At 45.5% G+C, this 13610-nt stretch overlaps 1 protein-coding gene across 2 annotated transcripts in view; it reads left to right on the top strand.

Annotated features, from left to right (window-relative positions):
* Positions 1–13610, top strand: part of TSPAN8 (tetraspanin 8) — a 46046-nt gene that overhangs the window by 13611 nt on the left and 18825 nt on the right. The window contains exons 2-5 of one of the 2 annotated variants that reach the window (XM_019514732.1): positions 1344–1406; positions 4513–4641; positions 7353–7427; positions 7519–7626. In XM_019514732.1, coding sequence (XP_019370277.1) covers positions 1344–1406; positions 4513–4641; positions 7353–7427; positions 7519–7626 — 375 coding nt within the window. The remainder of the gene's footprint in view (positions 1–1343; positions 1407–4512; positions 4642–7352; positions 7428–7518; positions 7627–13610) is intronic. The other variant, XM_019514733.1, reaches the window with a different exon arrangement.

Below are 13610 nucleotides of genomic sequence, written 5' to 3'. Positions count from 1 at the left end.
ATGCACCTGGGGAGGAAGAACCGGCACCATACCTACAGGTTAGGGAACTCCCCTCTTGTCAGCACGGAGGCGGAAAAGGATCTTGGAGTCATCATTGACTCCAAGATGAACATGGGCCGGCAGTGTGGGGAGGTAGTTAGGAAGGCAAACCGCACCTTGTCATGCATCCACAGATGCCTCTCGAGCAGGTCCAAAGAGGTGATCCTTCCCCTCTATGTGGCACTGGTCAGGCGGCAGTTGGAGTACTGCGTCCAGTTCTGGGTGCTGCACTTCAGGAGGGATGTGGCCAGCATCAAGAGGGTCCAGAGGAGGGCCACTTGCATGATCAGGGGCAGCAGGGCAGACCCTATGAGAAGAGGCTTTGAGACCTGACCCTGTTCAGCCTCCACAAAAGAAGGCTGAGGGGGGATCTAGTGGCCATCTATAAACTGGGCAAGGGAGACCAGCAGGCAATGGGAGAGTCTCTGTTCTCCCGAGCACTACTGGGAGTAACAAGGAACAACAGCCATAAGTTGACAGAGAGTAGATTCAGGCTAGACATCAGGAGGCGCTACTTCACAGTCAGGGCAGCTAGGACCTGGAACCAACTTCCAAGGGAAGTGGTGCTGGCTCCTACCCTGGGGGTCTTCAGAAGGAGACTAGATAATCACCTTGCCGGGTTCGTTTGACTCCAGCATTCTTTTCTGCCCATGGCAGGGGGCTGGACTTGCTGATCTGCTCAGGTCCCTTCTGACCCTACCAGCTATGAAACTATGATACTATTAACTTCTCTGTAAACAGTGAAATGGGATTATATAGCTTCCTTAGTTTACCACCTACTTGTAAGGTTGAATACATGAAAAAGGCTCTCAGCCCCTACAGCAATGGGAATGATATCAGTATCATAGCTAAATCTCCTCCTGTGGGTTGCAGTAGGGGAGTAGGAAATTCTAGAAATGTACTGTTCTCAGGGTAAGAAAATTGTATGAGAAAAAAAGAAAATTTCCACCCAGTTCTGCATTTGAAATTTCAAGTATCCTATTGCTGTGAGACGTACAGCAATGTTCCTTGTAGTTATGTCCCAATATTATTCTCTCTACATATGATAAAGATTTATATCAGCCATCTCATCCCACAGATTTCCAGGCTACATACATAAATCATCACAGAAATGTGGGTTTCTCTGGCAGTTAGGATTTAACTATCCATATGAGGCTTTCTGGCTGTGAATCTGGGTCCTGGATTGCTTTCATTGATGCTTCCATCACTTTGCCAGACAGTTTCAGCAATTTTGCAGGCATCTGGTAAAATTTGATATTGAACTTTATTTTGAGACTGTTGATCTGTTTTCTCTTTCCCCATAGGTGTGTGGCTGTGTTATTTTGGGTGTCTCCATATGGATACGTGTAAACAAAGATGCTCAGGAGGTAACTGTATTCTGCCCTACAACACCTCTCTTTTTTTCCTCACTAAGAAAATGTCAAAGCACTGAGTCAGCCATAGAAACACTCTTTTGCTGCATTTGTCTCCCAGGCTCTTCAGTCGAGTCAATGGGGTGATTTCTGTGTCTACAGAGTAACCAAGTTATGATTTATAAAATTACACTAGAAGGATCAATGCAGGTGGCCAGGAATAATGAATACAACTATTTCAGAGCTGACTGCATGTTACATTTCTTTCGGTGGTACTGTTTTATAGTTTTCCAAGGTTTGGGACAAAGCCACTTTAAGTTCAGTTGTAGAAATCATGATCCTGTTCTTGTTCCCACTGAAGTAAATGAGTTGTGACACTGAGTTTACTTTTACAGAATGATCAGGACCTAGATAACTACTCGACTCTTTTAAGATCATTGTTTGAAGGTGTTTTTTCAGAGAGAGTTAATTATACTCAAGGGAACTTACATTTTTTCCAGTGGATACTTGTTCTAATTCCTCCTTAGCAGTATAGTAGTTTATTTCATTAGAAATTTTAGCTTTTACATAAAGCATAAATTACTTCCTTTGTTTCTAAAAGAACTTTAAAAATGTGCATGTCCCAGGATTGGCATATACAGTAAAATCTTTGTTATCCAGCATTTAAGTAACCAGAAATGCTATTAACCGGAATTTCCGGTTCGGCCGGAGCTCACACATAATGGCCACTGCTGCCATCCACCACCTGTGCTGCCATTGCTCCATGTGTGGCTGCTGCCACCCCCAGCTCCATGTGCGGCCTCCCCCTCTCCCCCGCTCTGCATTATCTGAAAATCCCTACTGGGTTATTTCAGATAAATGGGACTTTTACATAACCGGCAATCCCCTTACTCTGGGGATGCCAGATAACAAAGATTTTACTGTATACACATTGCCTTTCTATTTAGGGTTTAGTGAGAGGCTAAATGCACTGCTGCTTCTTTATCATTGATTCAATGATACAATCTTGGGACCTCTGTTCAGGCGCACTTGGTGTTGCCCTGGGACAAACTGTTAGCAATTTTTATCCTATGAACCACTTAAGGGTTTGTTTTGAGACAATGGACACAGACACCTAAGCAGTTGTATTGTCTTGGGATAAAATATTTTTTTCCAGGAAATGCGACATCTGTTTGTAGCCTCAGCTCAACTAGCATCATTCTCATGGGGGCTCTGCCATTTGCCTATAGAGATCCTAGTTCCAGAGAGAGGACGGGTTCACTAGAAAAGTTGATATATACACTCTATACTTCTCTGTTTGACTACATACAGTAAGAAGGTGAAAAATGTTTTGGTAACACAACTCTGTTCATTCATGCATGGTCTTGGGCCACGGGGAAATGAATAACTTTGAAACTTTATGTAAGCCACTTTGTCCTCAAAATGATTCCTGGTTCTGGAATTAAACCTTGGTTGTCCATGCCATGGAAATATATATTTTTTGCAGCGTCTCTGATCCTGTGGGGCTTATTAAGCACCAAGGCTTCTGATTGCCATTCTGTTGCCATACCATGAGATGGCGTGTTTTTTACCAGTCGAAGGAAATTATGTCTTTGATCAATGTGTTTCCTCATAAAAAACAAAACAAAAAAAACAACCCCCCTCCCCCCCCGGTCTTTAGTTTGATATATTTTCTATCACTGGGTGATGTCTGTGTAGTATCAAATCAGTCTCAGAGTGAACTCTCCACTTTTACAGTGTATATAAAGACCTGAAAGAATTAACTAGCAACTTATAATGGAGATTCCTTAGGTATATAAATTCTGCCCATAATTTGTATGTATTCCCTTGGTGGTGGGGACTTGGGAATATGTCCCTACCTTTGACCTTCTTTTTTTACATAAAAATTTTGAAATTTTGTCTCATTTTATAGAGACTCAAGTTGTCATACTTGCTTGGTTGGCTGATTGCTTCCTCAGCTGATCTTGCATAGCTGGGGGCACACTAACTATAATCACGTTCTATAAGGTCTTGACTCAGGAAAACATTTATACTTGGGAATTAAAGCACGTGCTGACCTGTTTCTCTGAACTGAACACCAAGTTTGAAGCAGTGAAATCTTTTTAGCTTAGAAGTAAAATTTGGAGACAGATCTTGAAGTCCTTACCTACTTTTTACAGTTTTCATTCAGGCAAAGCTCCTGTTCAGGGTCCATGTATAATCTGCCTGAGCAATAACTGAGCTAGGACTTCAGGACTTGGCGCTAGGTGAAGAGAATTCTCTAAGGGTAAAGATCAAGAGATTTGGTTCAATTTGGAAAAGGAAGGAACAGTGCATTCCTGTATTGTCTATATACCTTTGCTATTTCCATCAAAAAATAAATGGGACCCTTTCCAGACTTTTGTACTAATCTTGCCAACAGCCACATAGGAAAATATTCTTTGAAGATTTTTCTCAGTTTGGGCTAAGGCCGTACTCATGCCCTTGGGAACTGAATAATTTGCTATAATTATGTTGAACTTTAGCAACTGCTTGGTTAAATATCATATACATGAAAACGCAGACCTCATCCCTTAGGATAGTACTGGAGGACCAGCTTAAAAAAAAAAATCAGCTTTGGAAATATACCCTATGTTTCTTTCCAATGCATCCAATTCTATTCTGAAGAGTGCTGTCATAGGAGCAGTAGTAGAATGCATGTATGGGTCACAACAAAGAACTTTCTTTCACCATTAGATTAATATGAACATGGAAAAATTTTTCCAGATGATCAGTTTTGCTACTCACACTAAAAACAAAGCTTCACTGGCTGAAAACAGAATGAAAAATGGTTTTAAGACAGGAGATCTTTGTTTATTCACCGAGAGTGAAATTGACCCTGTGCAGAAGGTCAGAACAAAGACAATAACCCACTGAAACCTTCAAAATATGGCTTATTTGAGGGCTTTTGCATGAGGGAGAATAGTACCTTGATTGCTTTATCTATATGCATCATTATGCACATTTCTTTCATTTGCCTTTCCCTTGAATACAAATTCACTCTCTCTTTTGGGGAAGGGGTGGATTCGATTATCTAATAATTTTCTCTCTCTCTTTTTTTTGAAGGGTTTTCTGATACCTGAGTTTTTGTCTCTCTTCACAGGATCTCAATATAGATAGTAGCCTCTTTGCAGGTGTTGACCTGCTGATAGCAGTGGGCTCCATCATTATGGTCCTTGGTTTCCTGGGCTGCTGTGGTGCTGTAAAGGAAAGCCAGTGCATGTTGCTCTTGGTAGGTGCACAGAAAGGAAGACCTTCCTCTCAGATTTTCAAGCCAAAGTCAGCCAGTGGAAAAAGTGCCTTGCAAATGATACTGATTGTGGCTTCGGGTACATTTGTTTGATCAAATGGTTGTGACATGGGCTGTGTACACATAATAAAATAATATGGGAGAATTCTTCCAGTTTTGTTCCCCTGGTAGAGAAACTTACAGAGTCACATGTAGAGACATTTGAATGCTGATGCTCTGAATAGCAGAGACTTTGCAATGCTGACACTGTACAGCCAGGAGCTCTTCCTGTGCATACATCTCAGCATGCTCTGCAGGCTCCCTTTTCCTGCCTGGTGACAGATGGTAGCAGTGCATAGGGAAACCCTGATTGGCTGCCCCAGACTGCCTATAGTCAGCCTGTGTTTCCCTGCAGTACAAGGTAGGGATTGTGAAGGGGGCATGTTCTGCTCCTTGCAGGAGCAGCAAAGGCCAGGAAGTGATATACTGTTTCCGGGGGGGGGATGACAGGGAGAGAGAGGGTGTGAATGCTGGAGGACTGTTCTTTTCTGAGAGATGCCCAGCATGTACAGATTTTGCTTTTCCAGGAGCACTCTTATGGGAGTGACAACTTCTATAGCCTTGTCAAATTAAATGTCTGTATGTTGCCAAAGTGTTTCCTATGCTCTAGCTCTGTCTCTCACACACATAGAGTGGTGCCATTCCCTGTATCACTGTCTGAAAAGGCAGCTCCCAGAAGTAAGTTCAGGGGTTAGGGGTGGGTTCCCAAATATTGAACACAGCATTTTTGAGACATGACCATTTAAAGAAAAACAGTTTGGGGAAAGTTCCCTAACTTTTTTAGCAATGTCATATCTAGCAATATCGTATTATCCACTGAAACCTTACAGCTACTCGGTGGCCTCCCACAAAACCAGTCTTTTGTGGTTTTCTTTATGCTGGATCCCAGCATGGAAGAAGTTGGTGGCAACAAACAGTAGCATAACTAAGGGTGAGTGAAAGAGGCACCAGCCCCAGGTGCCAAGTTAGGAAGAGGTGCCAAAATCACTCCCTCAGAGGCCACGTCCACATGAATGTGGACATTTTATGTCCCCAGGAAGAAGGAGTGGCACACTTTATGCCTCTGCTACTTGTCCCTGGGGAACACCTATGCCATGTGCACTCTAGCATGCTTCAACCAGGTGAGGTAGGGAAAGCTGGGGCCAGCACTGGACTGGCCCCAGCAGCTTTACTTGGAGTTCTGGGAGCCTTCTGGAGCTGCAGGAGCAGTGATTCTGCTGCTTGGAGCCTGGTCGGCAGCCAGAGTGTGGCTCCGGATTGCCAAGTTTCGATTTTGGGCAGCACATGCTGCCCCTGTGTGTACTTCTCACATTTTTTTTGACCCTGGGATCTCCCAGGGTCAAACCCCTCCTTATCCCCCCATGCTGCTACCTTGCAGTGCAGAGAACAGCTGATTGTGTGGTATATGGTGCTGCAGATATATCTGCAGCAGTATATACCTCATGGCCATGCTTGTCTGTCCACAGAGTCCATGTCCTGACAACATTGCAATGCCAGGAACTCTGAAACAGTCCCTGGCTACTGGTGCTGCCACTTTTAAAGGCAATGGCCAAGGCAGGCAGAGCATGTGGGGTAGCAGCAGCAGCTCAGTTGGGGACTGTTTGGATGTTCCCAGCATGGGTAAGACTGCTGCCCTTCCCTCCTGCTCTCAGAACCAAGGTGCTGCATCCCCCCTGCCATGAGCTGTATGCCCCTTCCCACAGGGTTTGCCTTTGGCATCAACTCTGTTTATTATGCCACTCTCAGCAACAGTGGGAACAAAAGGTAAAGGGACCCAGTACTGGGTCCACCTAGTCTTTCTCCAGTCCCCAACTTCCTTCTCAACCAACTCACATCATCTTGTTTCTGTCAGGTTTCTTCCATCTTCCCATACCCTAACCAGCCAAATGGCTTTCCCCCCGGGTAAGCCCCAGCCACAGTTTCTCAACAACTTGCCCAACCTTTCTAGGTGGACAGTGTATTAATCACAAACTGAGGTATATATGAGGGGGTGCAAATATGCAGATTAGATATTTAAACCATTTGCCACACATGATGCCACACAAAACATTTGTGCTAGGGAGATAAACAACACCTACTATGTCCATGGTAGGACCAGAGGACTCAGTTCCCATATGAACTGAGCAGCCCTAGGAGATATTGTATCTGCCAGAGACTCAAAATCTTCCGGTGTTCCATATAGGATGAGGCACATTCACAGCACCATCTAAGTGGGCCAAGAGCATTTGCACACAGGAAAAAGACATACTGAGCATGCCTACATGTTCATTAATGTATCATAATTACAGTGCATTCAGTTCAGGACCTGTAATAACAGGTACTAACTTAATGCACCTTAATCAGCACTACTGCGCATTAGCACAAATGAACACTTTTGTGTGACGCTTAATGCCCATTGGATTAATCTATTGCACATTAGCAATGTTTTTGCCAGTTGCATTAATGTGCAGTAGAATTAGTGTAATGGGCATTAAACATCTCATGTAGACGCACCCACTCTGTCCCAGAGTCAGGGTGAGTCATCTGATCAGCTCTAATCAGATGTAAATTTACTATACCAGTTTATTCATGTACATGATAGCTTGCAACCAAAGACTAGACTAAATGGTCTTTTGCTGGTAAATATACTAATTTTTCTCTTGCTTTTCTCCTAGTTTTTTATTGGACTGCTTTTGATCCTGATCCTTCAGATCACAGCAGGTATTTTGGGAGCAGTGTATAGATCTAAGGTATTGTTCGGTTCTACTGCATTCAATGAATTCTTCCCAAAAGTTAGCTTTACAGTGTAGATTAATATTATGATATTATTTGGTTTTCCAGGTTGATGTGTTTGTTAACCAGACTCTGGTGGAAACAACAAAGCAGTTGCAAAGTACTGAATCACAGTATCAAATATTTCAAAATAACTTTGAGACGCTTGAGCAAGAGGTAATTAAAATGCAATAAAGGGCAGGGGTTGTCTTTATTCATCTAGTTAGTAGCATTTGTTGCAGTACTAATCCCTGTTTTATGACTTTACTGCCACTGAATTGAGTGTCACTTTGGAAGAGGCATGGAATGACACAAATGCAGGAGAATTGTTGATTTTCTTCTGTGCCATGAAGTTCGTCTCTGTAGTGATTTATGGGGCAGAAATGTATGCATGAACTAAAGGTAAGGGTTCAGTAAATCTGCTGTGCATTCACAGATGCCTTCCTCTCCTTCTGCTTAGGGCATCTCTCACTTCAACCATCAGTGAATTATTTTTATTAATTATAGCATGTCCTTTATGATCTGAAAGTCTTTTTTAAGGGGAACATTTTTTGGATGTTTGATATCTGTATGTTTATAACTCTCTTGTTATTATCACAGCACATGGCTGGAGATATCATTTTTGAGATATGAGCTTTTAAAGAAAAGTGGTTTGGGGAAAGTTACCTAACTTTTTTAGCAATATCATATCATGTGTGTGGAAACTCCAAGTTTCTTTTATCTGTTGGTTTTTACTGACAGCTTATGCATTGGACTGTACTTTAGAAGATTGGAAGATTAATTCTGAAGCTTTGGCTATTAATATTTCAACTTCAAAGTTCTATATAAAGTTTGTAAATCCTCTAAGGTTCTTGTGAATTTACAAAGGCTAGGGGTTATGTAGGTAATCTCCATAAATAAAATGTCCCAGTTCAAAGAATTTAAATGTCATTTGTTTGAACTCCATAACCCAGTAAGTTTATTTCATTGGTTGTAAATTCTTTGGTGTGCCTACAGAAATTGTCAGCTTTTTAAACCAAACAGTGTGACATGAAGTTTCACAAAACCATCCTGTAACAACATCAGGCCCCAGGGGTGGCCATGACACCATCTGGTTGCTGTGCAGCTCCTGCACCTACTCTGGCTCCCTGGGTCTCCTTCCTTCCTCCTTGCCTGCTACATCTTGTTGTAGCTAGTTAATTGATGGAAATGCAAAGGTCCCAGGAGGAGGCATCATCCATGCTCCTGGACCTCACTGCTCTCAAACCAGCCCCTCAGGCAGTAGGTGGGCCCCCTAACCCATCAGTGTTCCAGCATACTGATCACTTTAAGGGCTATTTCCATGGTCTCTGACCTCCCCTACAGCTACACCTGTGTCTCACACATGTTAGTAGTCATCGCTCAGGTGGAACACTTTGCCCCATGTCAATATCAGGCCATCTCAAGCCTCTGTTCTCTTGTCAGGACCTTGGCTCTTATGGTTGACCACTCTTTTTCTCTAGCTGGACCATCTTGCCTCAGCCCACTACACTGGGCCAGGCTTCTGGGCTCCAGCCCCTAGTCCGACTTCCACCTATCCTGGATTTCCAGGCTTTGATTCTGGCCCTCTTGGCCTCAAGCCTGCTGTCACCCCTCTCTCAGGCTTGTGCTCTGGCCCGCTTGGCCTCAGACCCACTACTGCTCCCCTTTGGGCTCATGTTCCAGTTCTCTTGGCTTCAGGCCTGCTATCGGCTTGTGCACTGGCCTTAGTGCCCCTATTAGGCACTGGACCCCCTGGCCCTATCTCCACCCTACCTCAGGCCCTGGCCCTCCTAGCTTTCATAGTTTCATAGTTTCTAGGGTCGGAAGGGACCTGAGCAGATCATCTAGTCCAAACCCCTGCCATGGCAGGAAAGAGTACTGAGGTCAAATGACCCCAGTAAGGTGGTCATCCAACCTCCTCTTAAAAACCCCCAGGGTGGGAGCCTGCACCACCTCACTTGGAAGCTGGTTCCAGACCCTAGCCACCCTGACTGTGAAGTAACGCCTCCTGATGTCCAAACCTTCCCTCCGCCAGCTTGTGACCGTTGTTCCTGGTCACTCCTTGCGGCGCTCGGGGGAACAGGGACTCCCCCAGCGCCTGCTGATCCCCCCTAACCAGTTTATAACAGGCCACAAGATCCCCCCTCAGCCTTCTCTTTTGAAGGCTGAACAGGTTCAGGTCCCGCAACCTTTCCTCATAGGACCTACCCTGCTGTCCCTTGATCATACGAGTGGCCCTCCTCTGGACCCTCTCGATGCTGTCCACATCCCTCTTAAAGTGCGGCGCCCAGAACTGGACGCAGTACTCCAGCTGCGGCCTGACCAGTGCCGCATAGAGGGGGAGGATCACCTCCTTGGACCTGCTTGAGATGCATCTGTGGATGCACGACAAGGTGCAGTTGGCCTTCCTAGCCGCCTCCCCACATTGCCGACTCATGTTCATCTTGGAGTCAATAATGACTCCCAGATCCTTTTCCACCTCCGTGCTGTCTCTGTCCTGCTCTGAGCCCTGGGTCAACTGGCCCTATCTCCACTATGCTCAGGGCACTGCTAGGACCTCTGCCTCCCCAGTAGTCCCACCCAAACTACCAGACTAAACTGCAACAAAAGAGTAAGCCCACAGTAACATAAACTATCCCTGGACTGGGTCCGACAATAAATCCCAGCTCACTGGCTGTATCACAAGGCTTCTGCCTATCCGGGTTGTATCTCCTTTGGGCACTCAATCTTACTGGTAGTTCCAGGTAGCTTGTCTATCAGCCATGCACTCCTCTGCAGTCTTACCCAGCAGGAGCTCTTTACCCTTCCACTTGCAGGGCCAGATTCTTCACCCTGGCTCAGGCCCTAGGCTTAAATGCTCCATAAACTGACCCCCCTTCCAGTCAGATGACTTCTCTGAACTGGCCACAGGTGTGGCCCTTTACCCTGCTGGGCAGCTCATTGCTTAGGCAGGAGCATTTCCTTGCTGCCTGTCTTCTCACAGCTCACTGCTGTCCAGATGCCTGCCCTGACACACTCTGCTGTTCTGCAGCTCTTTCCTAAGAGAATTCCTTGTCCCAGGGATAGCCTCTTCTGAGTGGCTACTATTCTGCTTGTCTGCTGGAAGCCAGCTCCCCAGTATGCAGTCTGCTCCCAAACTGGCAGCCCCTACACAGCCAGCTCAGCATTCTACAGCTTCCTTTTAAAGTAATAGAAGCCCCCTGGCTCCCTGTTACCCACCCACTAATTCTTGTAAGTAGCATAGAAGTTCAGCAATATACATTTCTTCTGTTCAGCCAAGTGAGTTACAAGGTCTGCACCTATTCTTTGCAAGACCCTTCCTGAAGGCCACATAACCTCAACTTTCTGTACTGCTATTGAGTTTAAAAAGTTGGCACAATTTGGAAGGCTCAGAGGTTTTGTCTACATACCCTGCAAATTTACTTTGTAGCCTTTGTGTTTATCATAGGTAAAAATTAATATAGGCCACTGGCGATCAAATCCTGGATTTGTGTGTGTTTGCACTTTGTGAAGTATGGATTTGAGCCCAGAATTAAAACTTGTTACTCTGAGTAATGTGATAAACCAAACTGCTAGTCTCCCTGAATCATTTGGTCAAAACTGTGGAAATTCAGAGACAGAACCAAACTTGTCATGTTGGGCCTATCTCTATTGATCATTTTGAATACCTCATCTGTTGCTGGATATGTTAACCTTGCAAAAGTCTGGTTGTGCTAGTAGATTGTATTAGCTCAACAGGTTCAATTTACAGTCATGGATGTGTGAAAATTGCATATATAAGAAAGGAGACTCATCCTTAAGGCAGATGTGATTCTGCTGCAACCATCTGTGTACACATGCTATTAACGTAATAATGCAGTATTTTACTGTAAAGTAATCCTTCCCTGGGAACACATCTACATATCCACCCTGTTGGGAGCAAATTTGCTCCCAGTGCGAGCAGCCCAGTACAGGGCTGCTCCTGCCCTGCTCTGCCCCCCTTGTAGTAGCCAGGGGGATCTCCAAGTGCACAGGGCCAGGACAGCTCTGCCAGCTGCAGCAACAGCTGTCTTCTGGCCCAGAGGAACATTGGGAGGGGTCCTGATGTGCATGAGGCTGGGATACAGGCAGGTAGAAGAGCTCTCCCAGCCCTGTGCATATTGGGACACATAGCTGCCAGTCAGCCCTGTGCCCAGCAGGTCTTCCCTGCCCAGCAGGGGACTGGCTGGGAACTGTCCCACTTCTGGAGCACCTGCTGGCTAGATGCCAGCTGGGCAGGGATTCCCCATCCAGTAGGGGGCTGGCCAAGAGCTGTCCCACTCCTGAGGCACCTGCCCGTTAGCTCGACAGGGATTTCCTGGGTGAGGTTTCCCCAGGAGTGGGATAGTCAGCCCTCTGTGGGACAGCTGCTAGTGAGCTCCCAGCTGAGTGGGGAAACAGAGAGCTCCCAGTCCTAGCACTGCTTGTTCCCAGCTCCTGTTTGAGGCCAGGTGCTACACAGTGCTGGGAAGGGGCAGGGAGGGAGGGGAGGGGAGCAGAGAGTGACCCTGTCCCAGCACTAATTTGTTCCCATTCAGTGTCTACATGAGTGGTACTGCATAGTAACTACTGCACCTGTATTTATAGGCACTAACTAACTGCTCAGTAGACTAATTTACTGTGCAGTAAATGCCAGCACTTGTAGACAGTGACACTTTACTGCAGAGTACATTAATGTACTGCACAGTAAAGCATCTCATGTAGACGTGCCATCTGTGTTTAAACTTCATCTGGGGCCCCACAGGGCTGCAATCACAATTTGCCTAAATAAGGATTCAGTACCTAAGGATCTCTGATTTGCTTTGGGATGGGAATAACACATATGGCATTTAATTTTTTTTTTAAACAAAAGACATTCCCAGTCTAAAAACTCCTCTCATGTTCAGATGTCTTGGTTGCTCTCTATGTGTGAAGATCTTAGCTGGGGCATCCACGTTAGTTTTGAGTGACAGTAACCACTTTCTTGTTTAGATAAGGCCTGACATTTTTTTGACCTTCAGAAAAACTTATTTTCCAACCAGCATGGTGTAAAAGAATGGAATCTAGAGTAGCTTGCTTTAAGTAAAATACTTCTATTTCTTATAAACAATGACATTCTCAAAAAAGAATGAAAGAAAGAGCTAAAGCATACTATTTTATGTGATTGAAATTAGACATCTGAACTGAAGTTAGACATTGTGGCCAGCCAGTAGGGGGCGCTCCTGCATTGAGCCATCCACCTTACTGCACCCGACCACCTTTCAGGCTCCGAGTGCCTCCCTGGGGGCACCTCACATCTGGCTGACCCCCTTCCTGGAGCACACCCGCTAGCCTGGGGGTAACACTGCCACCACCCAGGGATGGGCTTGATTCTGGCTCTGCGCACCCTGGGAAACACAGGCCTAGTAGCCCTCAAGGGTACTTGATTCGCTTCCAGAACTTGGGATGCTTCCCTCAGTCAGAAGCACAAGTAGTGGTCTCCCTTAGTCAGCCGAACCAAGGGGACCCCAAGGCATAATCTAGACCCACTCCCAATAAGTCTCCCACACTAGGTACAAAGGAGAACTTTATTGGTTACATGGGGTAGGGTTAGAATAGGGTACAGGGTAGAGCAATATCAGAGAAATCCCATAGAGCAAGCTGGCATGGCTGAGTAGCCTTTGATCGTGCATCTGAGTTACTGCAAGCTGTATATCTAGTTCAATCTCAGGTAGCTTACTCACAAGTATCATCCAGAGGCAGGTGGAGAGTCCCTCTGGAGGCAGACAGTTCCTTGATCATGAGTTTTGAGAGAGAGAGCAAGTTTCAGATGGTCCAGCTCTTCTCTTTCTCTGAGTCTTCCTCATGGCTGCTGTCCCCTCCTCCTGGGCAGTCCTTAACTTATATAGACCTTATGACCTCATTTACCTGGTCCAATGGAGGCCAGCACCTGTTGGCTTTCAGCCAACCAATTTGAAATGCATCACTAGTTGCTGGGCAGAATGGCAGTTCCTAGCCCAGGTGTGTGAGGCCAGTCACGCAGGCAGAGGGAGCAGGTTTCCCCCCTTACTCAGGAATGTATCCAGCTCAGGTTACCTAAAGAGATAGGGTAAGGAGTGTATCCTCTGCTGGGCTCATCCTAACCAAATTGTCACAGAGCAGAGTTTATGGGGAGAAACAGAGGT

Source organism: Gavialis gangeticus, unplaced genomic scaffold (genome assembly GCF_001723915.1).
Source record: "Gavialis gangeticus isolate Ggan-Ray unplaced genomic scaffold, GavGan_comp1, whole genome shotgun sequence".
NCBI classification, from domain to species: Eukaryota; Metazoa; Chordata; order Crocodylia; family Gavialidae; genus Gavialis; species Gavialis gangeticus.
The sequence above is the reverse complement of the archived record's forward strand: the minus strand, read 5'-3'. Positions and strand labels throughout refer to the sequence as shown.